General features: G+C 37.8%; 1 protein-coding gene across 3 annotated transcripts in view; it reads left to right on the top strand.

Annotated features, from left to right (window-relative positions):
- Positions 1–535: 535 nt before the first annotated feature.
- Positions 536–18616, top strand: part of mink1 (misshapen-like kinase 1) — a 32141-nt gene continuing 14060 nt past the window's right edge. For all 3 annotated transcript variants that reach the window (XM_014006695.1, XM_014006694.1, XM_014006693.1), the window contains exons 1-13: positions 536–1770; positions 8264–8329; positions 8709–8891; positions 8975–9085; positions 9172–9262; positions 9352–9482; positions 9555–9609; positions 12355–12433; positions 13380–13555; positions 13671–13740; positions 13847–14057; positions 16642–16749; positions 17277–17363. In XM_014006695.1, coding sequence (XP_013862149.1) covers positions 1714–1770; positions 8264–8329; positions 8709–8891; positions 8975–9085; positions 9172–9262; positions 9352–9482; positions 9555–9609; positions 12355–12433; positions 13380–13555; positions 13671–13740; positions 13847–14057; positions 16642–16749; positions 17277–17363 — 1425 coding nt within the window. In that variant the 5' untranslated portion in view covers positions 536–1713. The remainder of the gene's footprint in view (positions 1771–8263; positions 8330–8708; positions 8892–8974; positions 9086–9171; positions 9263–9351; positions 9483–9554; positions 9610–12354; positions 12434–13379; positions 13556–13670; positions 13741–13846; positions 14058–16641; positions 16750–17276; positions 17364–18616) is intronic.

Raw genomic sequence — 18616 nt, 5'->3', positions numbered from 1 at the left:
GTATAAATAAGTATATATATATTTGTGTACAACCTGTTTAGATTGTCAAAAAGCCTGTGTTTTTAGGGTTATTAACAAAGTTTGTGTACTCAGACCAGTAATATTTGGGGTCACAAGTTTTTGCCATGGATATTTTGTGGGTCAGAAGATAAAAAGTTTGGGAACCACTGGTCTAGCCAGTTTTGCAACAGTTTTGCTAATTTCAGAATTTAGCCATGCTTTCCTAGTCTTTTCTAGTTTTCGTTTCTGCTTTACTTATTTTAAATTTAACAGTTCAATCAATGATGGTTTTTATAACACGTTTTATCATCAATTTAGCAGTCAGYGTTGAAGTCTTGGATTTTTGCACCAATTTGACAAATCTTTTACATGAGTGGTGCAGACATGAACATTTTAATCGAGTCATTGTTGGTCCGGCGTGAGCTCATCGGCGAGCCGTTTGTGACCCCCGAGCCCTCAGTTGAATAACAGGCGATTTTAATTATAGGTTTTTGCTTTGAAGAGTCCGCCCACCAACTAATATATGACACAATGGCTTGCCATATWGGAGGACTTGGGGAGGCAAAACATGGCGAAATAACAAGTTTCGGTCTTAGCAGGTAGAAACTGCACCATATGTCGCTGTGTTGTGGACTACAGATTTGAAATATAAAAACGGGACGCCGGAGCTGGACCGCAGAGCTTCGAGCAGACATTTCCAGCCCTTGCGGCGCTCGGGTGGATATCGTGACCATAACTGTGCCCGTCCGTGTTTTCCCCGGAAGCCTGGCGGTGCTAGGCGCGACTGTCAACATCGGAAAATGGACCAAGAGGGAAAGTTTTAATGTTTATTTTCTGTAAAACAACATTTTAGCCTTTTAGCGTCGCCACGCCAGCTAAAACGCGTGAACGATAGGTTAAAAACGCACGCACCTGAAATCGGTTTGCTGTGATTACTTTAAGCTGCGGATGGATTTTGTTGTAAATCGTGGGAACAAGTTTTGACAACTAGCAGCGGCGGAGGCTCCGTTTCAAACGCGTTTATTTAAGAATAAGGACCAAAAAAAATATTACAAGGCTGATATAATGACGGGCTGACGGTCGGTTCTGGTGCAGACGGACCCGGACGCCATCACTTCAGACGTTGCGTTCTTCCTAAAATAAAAAAAAAGACATCGTTGCTTTTTTTTTTTTCGTTTTCCAGTGTCATCAGCACATTTAAGAATGCTCCAGCGGGACATTAAAGCTGCTTAGTGTTTTTATATATTGACATTTCTCCGGAATGCGAGTTAAATCGGTTATTTTCGGGGATGTTCGACGTAAAATGTCGAAATGAKCGCAGCAAGGTGTTCAACAACAGTAAAGGTGCACCGCATTTAAAACCCGACACTTGTTAGATAATGGCCGACCAGTGACACTTCATTGAAACATTTTATCTGGATTTGATTGTTCTGATCCAAATCTACAGCAGACATTTTTTTTTTGTTATTTTTATTTTATTGTATTTCTTTAAACTACTGCGGATAACATCGGAGCTTTCGGCCGGAGTTGACGTGGAACTAAGCCGAGCTTGGGTGCGTCTGTGGCGGCTGGTTGCGATGGGTTTGCTAATCTAATCTGCTGCAGCTTCAGTTTATTTGAAAACAACTATAACCTCCTGAAATAGTCACTTCTCCTCCCTTAAAAAACAGCTCATTTTTTGTGTAAAAATCTGGCTAACTTGTTGGCTAAGTTATGTCTGAAAACGCCCCCACACGAAGCCTGGATGACATAGACCTCGCAGCTTTGAGGGTGAGTATTATTATTATCATCATCATTATGATTATTATTATTATTGCATTATAAACGTGCAGTCCTGCAAATCATTGCAGACTTTTTAGATGTTATGTCATCTGAGTTTCCTTCCAACCCACGCAACAAAGTTGAGGTGACACAACCCCCCCAGCCTGTGATGTAGGCAGCTGTGGTTTCAGATCTCTTCTGATTTCTCCAGCAGAAGAACCAAACACTTAAATAGCCCTGACACATTTATTATTAAAAACATCAGGCCCTCCTTTCTGAAATACACTATCATACTTTGTCAGGGGTGTCAAACTGAGTTACATAAGGGGGCTAAAATTAAAACATTTGTCCAAGCCATGTGCCAATCTTAGTTAATATGCATTGAGATAGAAAAAAAATTGTCTCAAATGTAATATAACAAATGAAGCACCCAGGAAAATTAATTATATGTTATGTATTAACCGTAACAGGAAGTGATGACAAAGGGGAATGTCTACATATGAACAGAGGATTGCTAAAATGACCAACAACATCCCATTTGATGTCACTTCCTGTTTCACTTTGGTTAAGAAAATCAGCCAGTTATGCAACAAATTGGGTAAAATTGTGTCTTCTGTCAAGTTTTTTTTTTAAATAAAGATGTTTTCTTGGATGTTTTGTGTTTACAAAAATCACAAACACTTTAACATATAAAGAAAATGATCAAATTTAGAAAGCGCATTTGCATTCATGTCTTATTTTTCACCATTTTCTTTTATTTTTTTTAGTGGTGCATTTTAAAAAGAAAATCTTCCAGGGATTTTTTTATTGTAAGACTTTGAAATAAAAAAATGCAAAAAACAGAGGTGTAAAGCTGAGCATTTTTCTCAGCTAGGTTACCTGACATCTTTTCTTGGCTGCTAGTTCATAAACAGGAGTTTGATCTGTCTGGTTTGGTGTTTTTTGTTGCTCTTTCCACAACAAAACCAAAAACTACTAAACAATTCCAGCTTATTATTATTATTTGTAAAGTTGTCCAACTGTTATGAGAAGATTTCACTAAGTGCAATGAGCTTACTTTTTAGACAAAAAAGAGAAAACTATTGTACCTTTAAAATATCCTCTTTGGGGCCAGATTTGGCCTGCAGACCTTGAATTTGACACACGCATGTGATGAGATATGAATGGGTTAATTATTGCTCGTGACATGACTTTAAAAGCTCTTATTGACAATCCTACATGTTTTAGATRAGGTTCTTCAGTTGTGTTGGTATTGATGTTGTCAGACTTTATTGAGAATATAGCAAAAAAAAGGTGTATTTATCTTTCATTGAGGAATTTACTTGGCCTTTTGGACCCTTTCCTATGCTAGACAGKAAACCTTTCAAAGAATAAACGAGCCGTGCTGCTTACTATTCTGATACTTCCTCTTGACATGTCTCTTCATCATAAGACTAGCTGTAAATTTGAGGCTAGACAGACTTCCCTGTCAACCTTTTTGGATGCTTGGAGTTAAAAAATGAGTTTCATGTAGTTATACAGTATTGTATTGTTATGACCATTTCTGTGTTTATTCAATTGTCCTAAAGGAGGAGAAATGGATGCAGCACAAAAAATGTATTTGGAAATCATTGGTGAAAAAGTAAATGCACAATGTTTATAAATTTGASACCAGGCTTAGGTAGGATTTTAGAAGAGGGCGTCGACACGTTAGGCCGGTGGTCCTACACGTTGTGTGTTTAGTCTATGGAAAGAAACCAGAGTACCGTGAGAAAACCCACAGGCGCACAGTGAAGAACAGACACACACACCACCCAAAAAAGACCCCGTCGAGGGAGTTGAATCGGAAACTTTCTTTCTGAGAGGTGACAATGCAAGTGTGCCATCCTGATATATAACTTGGAAAAAAATGTTTTGATATAAACACCTGAACTTTTACAAGTAAATGGTGCTTGTATCACAGTTTGACAAYCATGATCTCAGGGTCCCTGTTCTTGTGTAGCATCAGAAATCAGTAGCCTAAAGTGTTTATTTTGTTGTTTTCATCCCTCCTAATTTTTAAAGTCTCAGCACACTTAGTCTCATTTACATCACAATCCTCTGAGTGACATTATGCTCTGTAGAACAGGGCCCTGAGCACATAGAGGAAATAGTGAAAAGTTCACTATGTCTCAAATCTGAGAATTATTTAGGTTTGGTTTAATTTTAGTTGTGCGTTCCATTTAATCCAGTCTACTAATTAATTGGTTTGGTGTTAGTATCTGTATACCTTGTTTATACTTGTTTATCTAAAGTAAAATGATTGTTTGAACAGATTCTATTCTGTTTGCTTTCATTTTATTGTTGAGTTTATTTTTTTCCCCTCCACCACAATCTTCTTGGCCATCACCCACAAGAGATAGGTGTGAAAGTGTTCTTGTGATTTTTGGAAATTGACCGTTTAAGCGTGCCGTTTAGAGTTTTATTAAAGACAGAAGTTAGTTTTTTCAGATTATCGCTCTCTAACAAAATCTGTACCTCCTTTTTATAGAAATGTATTTATTTTTGTACCATCTCTTGTAAAACATCTGCACAAATGATTATAATGAAAGTCAGCATCCATATGTGATCTAGTATTCAGCTGTTGTTTTGKTAGTGTTTTGCAACACACTGGATGTTGCTGTCACCTTTTTGATATTAGAATACATCCAACATAATTGAAACAACAATTTACTGCAGCATCTTCATGCATGTCATGCCTTTTTTAACATAATTAAGAAAACGGTGACACTAAAAAATAGTTTCCATTTTAAATCTCTACAGAGGAAAATAACATTGACTTTATTATTGCACATTTCAACAGATATTGGAATAAATGTGAACTTTACATAATGTCAACTTCACACAGGCTTCAACAAAATCATAAACCTTAATCATGATGCCAAAAGCAGTGAATCAAACAGTCTTCTGGAGAATGGTGTTTATTACACTGTTGGTTACATCTTAAGAAATGGGATTAATATGATAAAATAAACATCACTTTAATGTCATCTGCTTTGTTGTTGAATGTGGACTTTTATGTTCTGTTATCATATTTAGGCAGAAATCATTTTGAGGATGTGATGATACCGCTGGATGCTGATCAGCAAAAAACACCAACTCTCTGGAAATGAAACCCCGTGAGAAATGTAATCATGTGATTTCAAACAGAATTCACTTGTGTTTGGCTAAAATAATCCAACACAAGCATGAGTTGCTGTGACGTTATTAAAAGATGTGGGACTGTTAAGCTTTTATTGTAAAAGCAGAAGGAAAAAAAACTTGACACGTGTACTGAATGCAGATTGGCTAGATTTAGTAATATTACTTCCTGTATTGAATATATGACTTCAGAAATGTGGAATTTAAAAAATTGTTTTTAAAAGTGGGAACAATAATCTGTTGCAATTCTGAGGTTTGAATTGCGATTTTTGTTGATTGCTGGCTGCAGGTGTGTAACCACAGATTGGACATCTTTTTTTTCTACTTTTCCTGAATGACTTCCTGTTTCAGCAAAGTTAGCACCCTTGCAGGAAATGTTTACTTCCCCTCAGACCTTCACTGTTAAACTGATGACATTTTTATCAGAATGTAACATTTGATAGAATAACTGTGGTGTCTGTCAGTGTTTGTTTTTGTTTTCCATTGTACTGAGATTACACACAGACATAATATATCTTACATTTGCCTTGTTTTCTGTTTAAATAGACTAACTGMAGGTTTCTCTCCCTGTCAGCCGGCTGTGTTCTTGCAATTGTTCGACATTGTTTATCTGAATGTGTGCYTCGACTAGAGCTGTACCCTTCCCCTTGTTTCAGCGCGTTCCTCTCATCCCACTCTCTGTGCTGGATGTGGGTGAAGCTGCCGCCTCTGCCTCAACGCCCACTCAATCGTTACATTATTTCCTTCCATACCATCACACTCGTCATCCTTTTGTCTCTCTTTATACATAACATGCTTAAAATCTGTGCAGCGTGTTCATGTCATCAGATGACGTATCTTCATTTGCATCAAATGCCCGATCATTTCTCTAAACTTATTTTTTTTTCATTGTCCTCCTGAAGGGAAATCTTTTATTTTGAAGGCTGAAAACTGATGATTRGATATAGATGAAAGCCGGATAGGTCACGGTGTACATTTTAAACCCAAGGCAGCAGTCTCACCACCCACACACAATCTTAAAGCCATATTGAAATTACATGAAAGTGGAAATGCTTGTCATTTTCCTGCATTTCTGGAGGGAGGGGGGTTGCATAATTTAGTCAAAGCAACCTACTCATTATTGGTGTCAGTGAAATGTGTTCACAGCTACTGGAACATAAAATCAAGCGAGTTACTGGACTTTTATCCAAGAATCTGGTTAGAATCTGTATTTATGTATCATATATAAATATTTAGTGTATAAAGTTGTCTTTGTGTCGAGCCTTGTGGGTGAAAAATTAACTTTAGATTATCTGTATGGACATAAAATATTGGCTATACAAGTAGTTTGAAATAATTTGGATAATGAAAACCTTTTTTGGGTTATTAATCTAGTTTTGAAGTTTTATGACCACGTTTGCAAAAGTGTCTGTAGGTCAAACTGAAATTCACGTGATCATTTCAGCCATTTTCAGAAAACAATGATGTTAGTGCGTCAAATCTTAACAAAAAAACAAGCAGAAACAGTGGAAAACATTGCGAAACTGTCCCAAGTTAAAAAATAAATATTTATTCAAAAATAATTTAAACATACTAAAATAACTAGCAAACAAACCTGCAGTATTTGTACATAAAATGTTGGCTGTAAAAGTTTAAAATGATTAAAATCTAAATCAGTGTTGCCCTGAATTAGAAGYCTTATTACCTAAGAAATGAAGTTGTTGCACTTTTATTTTAATGCAGCACAAGTTAAACATAATATGAGGGATTAGAGGCATTTCTTACAATGAGTGCTTTGTTTTTGCATCCCTCTGAAAATAGTCTCCAGAGAGGGGAGTGCGACCCTGATGGATGTTGCACAAACTGTCAGTCACACAGCAGTTGCCGCACCAAGATTTAATGCAACTTGTCAGGAYGCTCTCTGTTAAACGTTTACATGTGACCTCATCAAACATGTCTTGCACAAGGACTGCACCCAATAAGTGGGAAAAAAAGATTCCTGACCGACCATAGTTATTTATATCTTTTGAAGTGGTGTTCTGAGGTATGGTAATGAACAAATAATATCTCACCTGCTGCAGATAGCTTTCTGAAAGACCTCCATTTTGAAAATGAGGGTTGTTTTACAATAAATACAAATGAACATATAAAGACTTTCAAAATAACATTCCTATAAATCACTAGAAGAAATTTATGACTGAAGTTTTTTACACATGACAGCAGTTCACTTTTGTGTTTGGCCTCTCTAGTATTAGCCATTAGCTCATCATTCCAGTTAGAATTAAAYTATATTTCTCCAAGCTGAGGCTGTTCAAAGACCCAATACAATATTTCACTACTTTTCCATAAAACCCCACATTAAATTATTTGAAATATTGCTTTAACTAAGTTATAAAAGACACTGTCACTCCCAGTATGCTCTTCAGAGCTTCAAACCAGCGATAAAATCCAGCCTGACAGGGACTTGATGTTACTTTAGTTTGTTATGGCCTGAGTTCCCTGCCACATGCGCCTCCTGTCTCTGGAATCGCAGTTTGTCCTTGRATTTATCTCAAGTTGTTGTATTTATGTTTTGTTCTGTGTGCCATTTTGCTAACTGCTAACTTCACTCTTTCTTTGGGTCAGAAAGAAGGATGACCTTGGGTGTCATCCACAGCCTCTGTTTTGATTGAGTGGTAAAAACTTTAGATTGCTGACATTACTTAACACTTCTCTATGTAGATGATGTCAGTGTAGAGCTGCATCCATAATGGAAAACAAAACTAGCTCGTCCACCTTTAAACTATGGATTCAAAGACATAATTTAGATGCAAACAAATGAACAACTATTACACAAGATGATACTTTGTATGTATGGCCCAGATGTCAAGGAATATGCTGCAATAAATGTAAAATATTAAACAAAGCATAGGTTTATTAAACTGGAATTGTAAACCAAGTGTCTTTAGACTTGCCTTTTTATTTCCTTTTTTGGTAGTTTTTCTTTTTTGTCTTCAGGATTGTTAAAACTCTTTGTAAGAACAAAATGTAGCCAGATTGCAGCACTTTTAAAAGCAGGTATTTTACTGTTTGAGGGTGACTTTCTAACTGGAGAAACTTAAAAGTAACAACAAGACACACAACCTCCACTTCAGGTTGGCACAAAAGTGTAAATATGGCAAATTTGGAGCTAAACTAAGCGAGGATCACCCACTTAAAATTATAAATAAACAGCTTTGAGTTTAATAGTATTAATTTGAACTTTTTTAAAAGCAGAGTTGACTATGACAGTTTTGAGATCTGTTTGTAATTAGTTTAATCTGGATTTTATTTTTGAAGTTCTGAAGCTCTGTTTGTTAAATGAGAAATAAATCTTTCTTCTCAGGATCCAGCAGGGATCTTCGAGCTGGTCGAGGTCGTTGGCAATGGGACATACGGGCAGGTTTACAAGGTGAGCCATGATGTCTACATTACATCCAGCTCAGTCCTAAGTTCTGTGTTGGGATATTTTCAGAACCTCTTTTTATAAGAAGCTGGAATGTGTGCACAAAGCCTGCTTCAATGTCTGTTTTCTGTTAAGTTTTGTCCATTTATTTCTCAGACTAAATAAGCTTTAGCTTATTGTCGGATATTTCAACAATCTGGATAATAGGATTTAGGCAGTGGTGACTGAAAGAAGAATGTAATGTAGCAGAAGAACAAAAAAGTGTAAGAGGGCAATTAGCCACAGCTAATTAGTAAAGACTTAAGACTTTTAGAAACAGAATTCAACTTTTATATTAGATGTTGGTTAATGCTGTTACAAAGATCCAACTTTGTTCCTTAATCAGGGCCGTCACGTGAAGACAGGCCAACTGGCTGCCATCAAAGTGATGGATGTCACAGAGGAGGAGGAGGAGGAGATCAAAGCAGAGATCAACATGCTGAAGAAGTACAGCCACCACCGCAACATAGCCACGTACTATGGCGCCTTTGTCAAGAAGAGTCCACCAGGACACGATGACCAGCTTTGGGTCTGTTCACAGCTTGGTTTGGTCCATTACAGAAACGTTCCTMATTAATCACGCTCACTGAGTTTGTGCTGGTCTGCACACAGCTGGTGATGGAGTTCTGCGGCGCGGGATCGGTGACAGACCTGGTGAAAAACACTAAAGGCAGCTCTCTGAAGGAGGACTGGATTGCTTACATCTGCAGGGAGATCCTAAGGGTGGGAAATCGCAGTCGCACCCGTCAGATCAATTACTCTGAGCTCGCTGCTCACTGACCAGAGCTGACTTGTTTGTCTGTGAACAGGGCCTTTCTCACCTTCACGCCCATAAAGTCATCCACCGAGACATCAAAGGCCAGAACGTGCTGCTAACGGAGAATGCAGAGGTCAAGCTCGGTACGCTGAAACAGAATGCTGAGTAGTTTATCTGACCTGTTTTCTGCGTTTCACTCTCTTTCTTTCGCTGATCCTTTTTTCCCCTGCAGTTGATTTCGGTGTGAGCGCTCAGTTGGACCGGACTGTCGGACGCAGGAACACCTTCATCGGTACTCCTTACTGGATGGCACCTGAGGTCATTGCCTGTGATGAGAACCCAGACTCCACCTATGACTTCAGGGTAACTGCGACCTTCTGGGTGTGTGCGCTCAATCCTGAGAGAACAGAAGACTGAAACTGTTCTGTTTTACAGAGCGATATTTGGTCTTTGGGAATAACGGCGATAGAGATGGCAGAGGGAGCACCTCGTAAGTGTCTACGTCCTCCTGCWTGCTGTCTGATGTTTGATTATACACTTCTGACCACTCACAAATGGATGATTTCCCATCATCAGTCCTAAGAACGTAATGAATGAGTGTTTGTTTGTGCAGCCTTGTCTGTCTTCAGATGGACGGCTGAGTCACTGTAATTAAGATAGTGTAGTTGTGAGCCGGCGGTTGGCCTGTGGAGGCTGGTTGCACCAATTTCTCTCTGGTTCGTGGGGAGAGCTGTCTGCCTGGAGATTTGCTGCAAWTCCAAAGAATCGATGAAAATCTGTTGACCCGTTTGTAAAAGTTCTGCAGAGAATGTCTGAGTAAAAAGAGGCTTAATACTGGCAGCTTATTGTCTCTAATGTGTCTCAATATGTTTAATCAATAGTTGCTTTTTAAACTGATGCATGTGGGCAGTTTGAATGTTGTCCACCTTAAATCTCTTTAAAATCTGGTTTTTGTTGACATCACAGCTAATTTGTAAATCAAAGCAATGGAACGCTAAACTTGTCAGTACCCTAATTTTGGCCTTTGTGGGCCACCACAGAGGTTTAGAAATTAAGAAAATAAAATTTATTTGAAGAACAAGCTTAAAATCTTAAATATTTAGGTAATGCTAACACTTTTGCACACAGGTTCTTAGTTTAGCAGCTCAGAGCAAAGTTGAAAAAAGCAGATATTTTACTTTTTTAGGAGATTCTTAGTTGTGTTTTTTTCCAAACTTATGYCGATTTTTCTGCCTTTTGTGATTTTAGCTTCTGCAGGTGGACTGTAGCTCTGTCAGATGGAGATCATGAAATTGACTATCAGATTTTTTTTTATTCATAGCCTCAAATAGCTCCTGGGATTTTCTCACTCTTGTGTTTTGTGATCCCTGTTTGTTTTGTAAAGCTTTGGCTGAAGTTTCTTCTCTTGTGGATTATGAATAGTTTGCACCTTTTTATGTGATCTTCCTACATTTTCTTTTATGAAATCTTATTTTTGCATCAAAAAATATTTATACATTTATCTTCTGCAGAGTTTTTTTAACTAGTTTTTGCTTTTTTTTAATTCTTCCTTGACAGCATTTTATTTTTAGCATCGTCCTCCAACTACAAGCAACACATTTGGAATCTAATCCAACTCTTATCTTCCTTATTAACAACCAAATAGTCTTTTTTAAAAGATATTAAAGAAATTTTCTAATCATATTTGATGCACATGGAGTTCCACAAATGTAAATTCTTTTCCAAATCAAGCTCAGGCTTGTTTTTAAATTTATTTTACTGGACTCCCACGTTTTGGTAAATGGTAAAAATATTTAGTGTTTTAATGTGTGTATGTCTCTGGTTGGAAAGTGTCTTTAGAGATAAATATTTGTCTGGTCCGGTTGTGATTAATTGAAGTTTTGCTTTTTGCTGAAAGATAAATTTTGATCACGGCCACCTGAATAAATTGAACATTTTGAAGGTGTTTTTCACACGATTGAAGTATCTTCAGACTGCTGCTGTCAGTGACATTCAGCAGGGTTTACAGGCCGACTGTCGAGCTGGTGTTGGTCTTATAAATTATGCAGGGTGTTCTTACTCACTCCATCTGATGACTGAAGGAGATTATAGAAAGAACTAATTCCTCTTTTTTAGATTTGTTTCTGGTAGTAGTGCTGATTCATTTGTCAGTCGATCAATCAAAACACAGTATTTAAAGCCAGCTGTATTCATTTATTACTTAGTTCTCATCCTAAATGTTGCCAAACAAAACAACCACTGACAGAACAATATATGGATATATTTTACCTTAGTTTTCTTTACCTCAAAGTGTGGACAATACTTGTGGCTCAAATCTTTTCTTCCAATTGTCTGCTCTTTATTAACAGCATAATAATGACAGAAGTTGTTCTGCGTTTGTGTAAAATGTTTGTCAGTTACATGATACAATATAAWACAATATTTGAGACTCATTCCTATAATCACAAAGTTGAGCTTAATGAACGTCAGTGTTTCGAGAGATGAATCACGGGGTTAAGTGTTGATTTCGGACTTATTTTTAAACGTATGAATTATTAATCTTTTTTTAGCCCCACTTGAGAATTCAGTTTTCAGTCATTAAATTTAACTCTCCTGCTTCTCAGTTTGATGCATTAAAGCTAAATAAACACTGAGCTTTAAATCGTCTGCAGAGCCGATGAGCTAAACAAGAGGAAACAAACAACGGTTCACACCAGGTTCAAGAAAAAGACGCAGTCTAACTGCTCCAACAGGAAAGGATTAGAGCCAACATGTCAGTGAACGATCCCTGCTTTGAAATGAACACATGTCATATGAAGCTCATGTTAACAGTTTGTCTGTGTCTCTTCAGGTATGCGAGCCTGTAAATGCTTGTATTAAAAAATAAATAAATCTCCTTGCCTTGGGCAGCCTCAGTCACGTTGGCTGTGTCCAGAAGCCTATTTACTGTGAAACTCCAAAGCTAACCAATCAGGTTTAGCTACCTACTCTGAGAACAGTGACTCAGTCTTTGCTCTTACATCYGGTCTTCAGTAAGCCCGGGGCACGGGGAACGATTTGGCAACATCTACTGTAACCTTGTTCAACATGCAAAGAAAAGAAAAAAAGATCAAACTAAATAAAAACTGGTGCCTTGGATTATTTAATCTACACAGAGTGGAAATGGTCTAATATATCCTGATATACACTTATACTTTGTTCTTTAGCTGTCAGCATTGGGAGGAGGATTTAACTCTCTTAATCTTTATTTCTGCAGCCCTGTGTGACATGCACCCGATGAGAGCCCTGTTCCTGATTCCCAGGAACCCCCCTCCTAAACTTAAATCCAAGAAATGGTAAATGAGCAACCACTCTGCAGACTTAATTGAATTACTTCAATAACGGCTTTTCCTTGCAGATACTTTTTGAACTGTGCAGCAAATTCATTCTGTCTGAGTTTTCATGTAGACGGATGTAAGTTCAGCCTCTGTAAATACTTCTTGTTTTTTTATGTATTTGCTTTGAACTCAAGGCAGTGCAGGAGATAATTGTAATCTGCACTTATGGGGAAGGAGGGGGAAACAAACTGCAACAGGGCACAATAATCTGCAGCCTGATAGCTTCTCTGCAGCGCAACAAGAGCGTCGATTGCAAATAACACATTTGAGAACAGCACTGAATGGAAGCAATGCTGATTTAGCAAGAAATAGTTGATGTTGAGTTAATTCTGACATAAATGAGTGTGAAGAAGCTGAGATATTTAAAACTAATGTGTTGCATTCTTTGTCCAACCCTGTGTTTTTGCTCCTATTACCTTTCCTACTTCAGACTCATTTGAAGTTTACAACTTCCAGACATTATGTGTAAACATTGTTTAGTAGGAAAACAGTTTAAGAAACAGGAAAAATAGGTACACATTGGATTAGAATATATTTTCTGACATTAGAAATATTTTATTGTGATTGTGTTGCCTAAACAGTTTAGATTTGATTACAGTGGATCAGTGTAGTTATAGTTTCTTAGATTTTTTAATCCAAACCTAATTTTACTGATTAGTTAATTACAGCTACTTGCCTTATTTAGAGGATTTCCTGCAAAACAAAACGTAAATATACTGAGATTTTACTTTTCAACCAATAAGTGATTCATGTAAGTCCTTACTTACAAACCTGAGACCCACCCAGACAATCCTGGACAAGCAAAATCAGTGAAAATAAGCAGGATTTGTCTCAGCTGTTTTCATGCCTCCTGTCACTCCCGTTTGTCCCCCATCAAGTTGATCGTCCTTCCCCTTCCTCCCAGGTCCAAGAAATTTATTGACTTTATAGAAGGCTGTCTCGTCAAGACGTACCACAGCCGCCCGTCCACGGAGCAGCTGCTGAAGCATTCCTTCATCAGAGACCAGCCCACTGAGCGGCAGGTCCGAATCCAGCTCAAAGACCATATTGACAGGACACGCAAGAAGAGGGGAGAGAAAGGTAAAAAAGATGACACCGCATCTAATCAGTGTGACTTTAGCTAACTTTTGATTGAACACAAAATGAAATGTTTCCTGTGATATTTAGTTTTCTCTTTATTCTGTTTGTCTTGTAGAAGAGACAGAGTATGAGTACAGCGGTAGTGATGACGATGAAGAAAATCGTAGCGATGATAGAGAGTCGAGGTAAATGCAGCCGCTTCTTTTCAAGTACTGAATAATAAGTCACTTTAAAAGTCTTTTAAGTCATTCTTCATCCATTCACTTATTTGTTTTTTGTTTTAATTGTCAGTTCGATCCTCAATGTGCCCGGTGAGTCCACCCTAAGGCGAGACTTCCAGCGGCTGCAGCAGGAGAACAAAGAGCGCTCAGAGGCTCACAAGAGGCAGCAGGCCCAACTGGCCGCTCAGCGCCGAGACCCCGAGGAGCACAAGAGGCAGCTGCTGCATGACCGACAAAAACGCATCGAAGAGCAGAAGGAGCAGCGCCGTCGACTTGAAGAGGTTAAATACTGTTACTGCAACTTTTTTACTTTTGAAATCAAGCTTTATGCACAAATTAGACCACGTCAGGTTCAGATTTATAGGCAGGGCAGCTGGTTTATCTGAATCAAATGTTGAAGCCACAACTTCACCTTGACCGTCACGAGTCCTGTTGTTGCATTCGTCACTCGTGTACAGAGATAAGACTGGCAGCAGGTGTCCTCTAAGAAAACAGGCTTTTTTTACTTAACTCTAAGAACTTTTTACTGTCTTTTAATTCAAGGTCTTATAATTTAAAATAAGAAATAGATATAATTATTTACTTTATTTTGGTAAAAGAAGCTGACGACAGGTATAAAAGTGAATTTATGTTCAAAATTTAAATAACTCTGCATACTTGAAAAGTAAAATGTATAAATTTTAATCTGACCTAACTGTTTTAGTAGTTGCTTTTGTAATGACGCCACACATTTGGCGAGATGTCTAAATATTAATGGTGTTTAGCATTTATGATTTGTTAAATACTGGTCASTTGCACTAGTTTTCACGTTTAATTCATGGGCAGAAAACAAGTGGTGAAATAATTGACATTAAAAAGTAGACCGGTTTAAATAGCTCTGATGTAGAACTTTGGAAACCATTTATACAACACTTACCTCCACTATTACAGGGTGCAAGTCTCTGACTAAATAATTATTTTGGTAATATGAAGTGTTTTTCAACCCTGGTCCTCAAGGCACACTGCCCTGCGTGTTTTAGATGTTTCCCTGCTTCAACACAGCTGATTTCAATTGATAACTGATTAACAGGTTTTTGTTGAACTGCAGTCATCTGAATCAGGTGTCAAACTAGGGAAAGCTCTAAAACGTGCAGGGCAGTGTGCCTTTTGAGGACCAGGGTTGGGAAACACTAGCACTGACAGGAGGGGAATCCTTTTAGATGAAAAAAAACTTTAACATTAGATATTTAATTTATTTGACCCAAAGATCAGGTATTTATTCATTATATTTTGACAAAATGCAGTTATTGCAAACATCATAATTAATGCACTATAGCTGCTAATTTCTTCTCTTACCACTTTGTGATTCAATCCTTGGTTTATGTGATGTAGAACTGCCACAAATTATTATTTTTATAATTGATTAATCACCGATTATTTTTTCAATTAGTCGACTAATCAGATCATATGTTAATTGAATATAAAACATACAGCTTATCACGCCAGAATGCAGCTGCTATTGTATAACCATCGTTAGATTTTAGCTATATGCTAACTAAAAATAATTGCTATGGAAGGCAAGTTCTGCTCTGCAGATATTGCACAGGTTTCTCTTTCATTTTCTTAAAATGATCCCACACTTTGAGCTCYGTTGTCAGGTAGCCATGATACCAGAGCCTGTCTGTATAATGTCTTGTGACGTCCACAGCCTACCCCAGTTACCACCACTGTGCATGTGTGTCAAGGACAGAAAGGCAGATGTGGCAGTGGAAGGTGTCAAAGCAGTTTGGAGAGAAAAACAAAGTAAAGAACAAAAAAAAAAAAAAGAAAACGATTAATCGATTATTAAATTAGTCATTGATTATTTTAATGATCGATTAATCGATTAATCGTTGCAGCCCTAATGTGATGGGTCACATATTTGTGAAATGGACTGTCTCTCAACACAGATGAGAATTATTAAAGTWTTATTGGTTCAAGTTTTGGGCCTTTTCTCCTAACAAAAGTACTTAAAGTTTTAAATCATCTTTTAGGCCATATGTGTTAATCTGTAGTGTTATACAAACTATTTTCACACTTCAGGCTGGAGGAAGCGTAAAACCAAGAAATGACTGATAACGATTTGACATTTACAGGTAAAAGCTTCATGCAGAAACAAATTGTCAGATTTTAATCACGTGTCAAATACAATTCTCCCATCCTTTCATGGTTTATTTTAATTTACACCCTCAGCTCAGCCTTTTTCTTCACACGTTTGATTCATACAGTGTACACAGAAGTACATTAAATATTGTAGCATCTGACAAATTGTTGAAATACACACCTTCTGCATGAAGTCTTCTCCACAGAAWCTGACTTTGATTTCTAGCTGACATGTAGTTATTGAGTTGACATAAAAAAGGGGAATTTGAAAGACAAACCTTCACAGCTCGACTAATTGGTGGGCTGCCAGCAAAATGTCAGCAGCTGTGAAATCTTTGAGAAGATAATTRGGATTTAAAAGCAGCATACGTAGCTGCACTTACAGCTGTAAGTATGGTGCAATAATTTATTACACTGCAGTAAAGGAGCACTTCTCTGTTGTCCAGCTGTAATGTCACAAACAGCTGAGTAGAAAAAAGTGTTTGGTGCCAAATGCAAAGACTTCATTTCATAAAAAGCAAACCTTGTTAAAGTAAAACCTGCTTCCTGTGTGTTTGCATGCACACACACAATATTAGGATATAGGATGTTTTTATTTTGTTCTGTGCTCTGCACTTTCTGCTGCCTTTTTTTCCCCATCTCTCTTTTCGTGGGAGAATTTCACTCCTGAGCAGGCTAATTCCTCTGCGCAAGCACCGGGCTCTCTGCTCATTTCTCTGTTTCCTGTCCCCCACTCTCTCCCAGCAACAGAGAAAAGAGCGAGAGATGGTGAGGCAGCAAGAAAAAGGTCCCCACCGGAGACTCGACGATATGAGACGAGAGGAAGACAGGAGGATGGCGGAGAGGGAGCAGGTAACCAACCGCAGGAGGCGCAGCGCTGCCGGCAGCCAATCGCTGCTCGTGTGGGCGTGTCCAAGTTGCTCTGGTGGTGAAATTCCACGAGTGGGTTGCCATAGCAGCAAGGGTCTAAATTAGTGTATTTACGTAGAGATGAGTTTTCTGTGGGTGATCTCTCTCTGCCTCTCGTGCTCTGTTTCCAGTCGGTCCTCTGCAGAATCAGTTTGGCATCAGAGCATCTTTTAGGGCTACAAACTGGATCTATAAATCTGATGCATCACAGCATAAATTCATTAAAATGTCTATGCAGTGTTGATTGTTTCACATTAATTCCCTGCTCATGCCAATTATGCTAAACAAACTTTGAATGTTTTTCTTTCTAAATAATTACCAAAGTATCTGATTTGAATCATCACGTTTTCCCTCTTTTAGAAAAAGACATTGCATAGCTCTTACACACTTCCTCCCCMTCTCTCATATTGTTTAATTTCTTTTATTGCTGCCTTAATCATTTTCCTCCCCGCCTCCTTATCTTCCTGCAGGAGTTTATTAGACACAAGTTAGAGGAGGAGCAGCGGCAGTTAGAAATCCTTCAGCAGCAGTTGCTTCAGGAGCAGGCACTGCTTATGGTAACTAATCATTCCTTGTTCTGGGTGCACACCTTCCCTTGTCTCACACTTGRCTCTAATATCATCCAGTAAATGAGATCTAAATGCACTGCCTGCGTCGACAAAGCAAATAATCTTAAGTGAGCAGCGATAAATGTTTTTAAGAGATTTGATGAGCTCTAGATGTTCCAAAGTATGATTACAGCTCACATAATAGCACCTACCTTGACAAGGCATCCGGTGACCTAGATTTTCAGGAGAGGGGAGAGTTGGTTGGCCGKTTTCAGTGTTGAAGTGAATCTTGCTTCATTTGAAACAGAATTGCCACACTCCTGTCCTCTTTGTTCCTAGAGTCCTCCTGTCGTGTAAAAGTAGCTTCCAATAAAGACTGAACCCTTTGGTTTTAGTTCAGATGGAACTCTGTCCCAGATTTATTGAGATGAGACACATGATGATGTCTGCATGTGTGTCACTATATACAACTATAACATTTCTGTTGCCCATTCAGTAAAATCTACAACACCCATCTTAGAAATAAACTCGGCACAAAAAGCAAGGAAATGTGTGCTTGGTGGATTATTTCTTTGTTGTAACAATGCTTCTTATAGTGGTCACTTGATTGGCAGCACCTGGGGGTAGCAGAAGCTCAAAGCAAGTGTCAATTGCAGCAAAATTAACTGACTGGCAGAGAGGATTTGGCAAACTGTCCATGTGTGTAACCCATATACTCAGATCTAATTCTCATCCCACAAATGCATGTTCCTTATACAGTGTTGTATAAAGTACCTCAAAGTGGTACTTGAGTAAAAGTACAAGTATCTTACCATAAATTTACTTTGGTAAAATTTCAAGTCTCCTCTAAGAATATTACTTGAGTAAAAGTCTTAAAGTATCTAATATATTTTGTATTTAAGTATCAAAAGTAAATTTCTGACATAAAATGTACTTAAGTATTTTTAAGTAAAAGTACTGGGTAAAAATGAGTGGCTAGACTTCCCAAAATGACATTTATTGGGAGTTGATACCCTCAAACGTTTTTCTAAAGGCCAAAATACTATATTGTCATATAAAAATTTTTATGTTTAGAAAAATTAGGATGCACTACACCTGATGCAATACACCTGTGTATCTATCTATCTATCTATCTATCTATCTATCTATCTATCTATCTATCTATCTATCTATCTATCTATCTATCTATCTCTATCTATCTCTATCTATCTCTATCTATCTCTATCTATCTCTATCTATCTCTATCTATCTCTATCTATCTC

Source organism: Austrofundulus limnaeus, unplaced genomic scaffold, assembly GCF_001266775.1.
Source record: "Austrofundulus limnaeus strain Quisiro unplaced genomic scaffold, Austrofundulus_limnaeus-1.0 Scaffold37, whole genome shotgun sequence".
Classification (NCBI taxonomy): Eukaryota; Metazoa; Chordata; class Actinopteri; order Cyprinodontiformes; family Rivulidae; genus Austrofundulus; species Austrofundulus limnaeus.
Note: the sequence above shows the minus strand (reverse complement) of the source record. Positions and strands in the feature narration are given on the sequence as shown.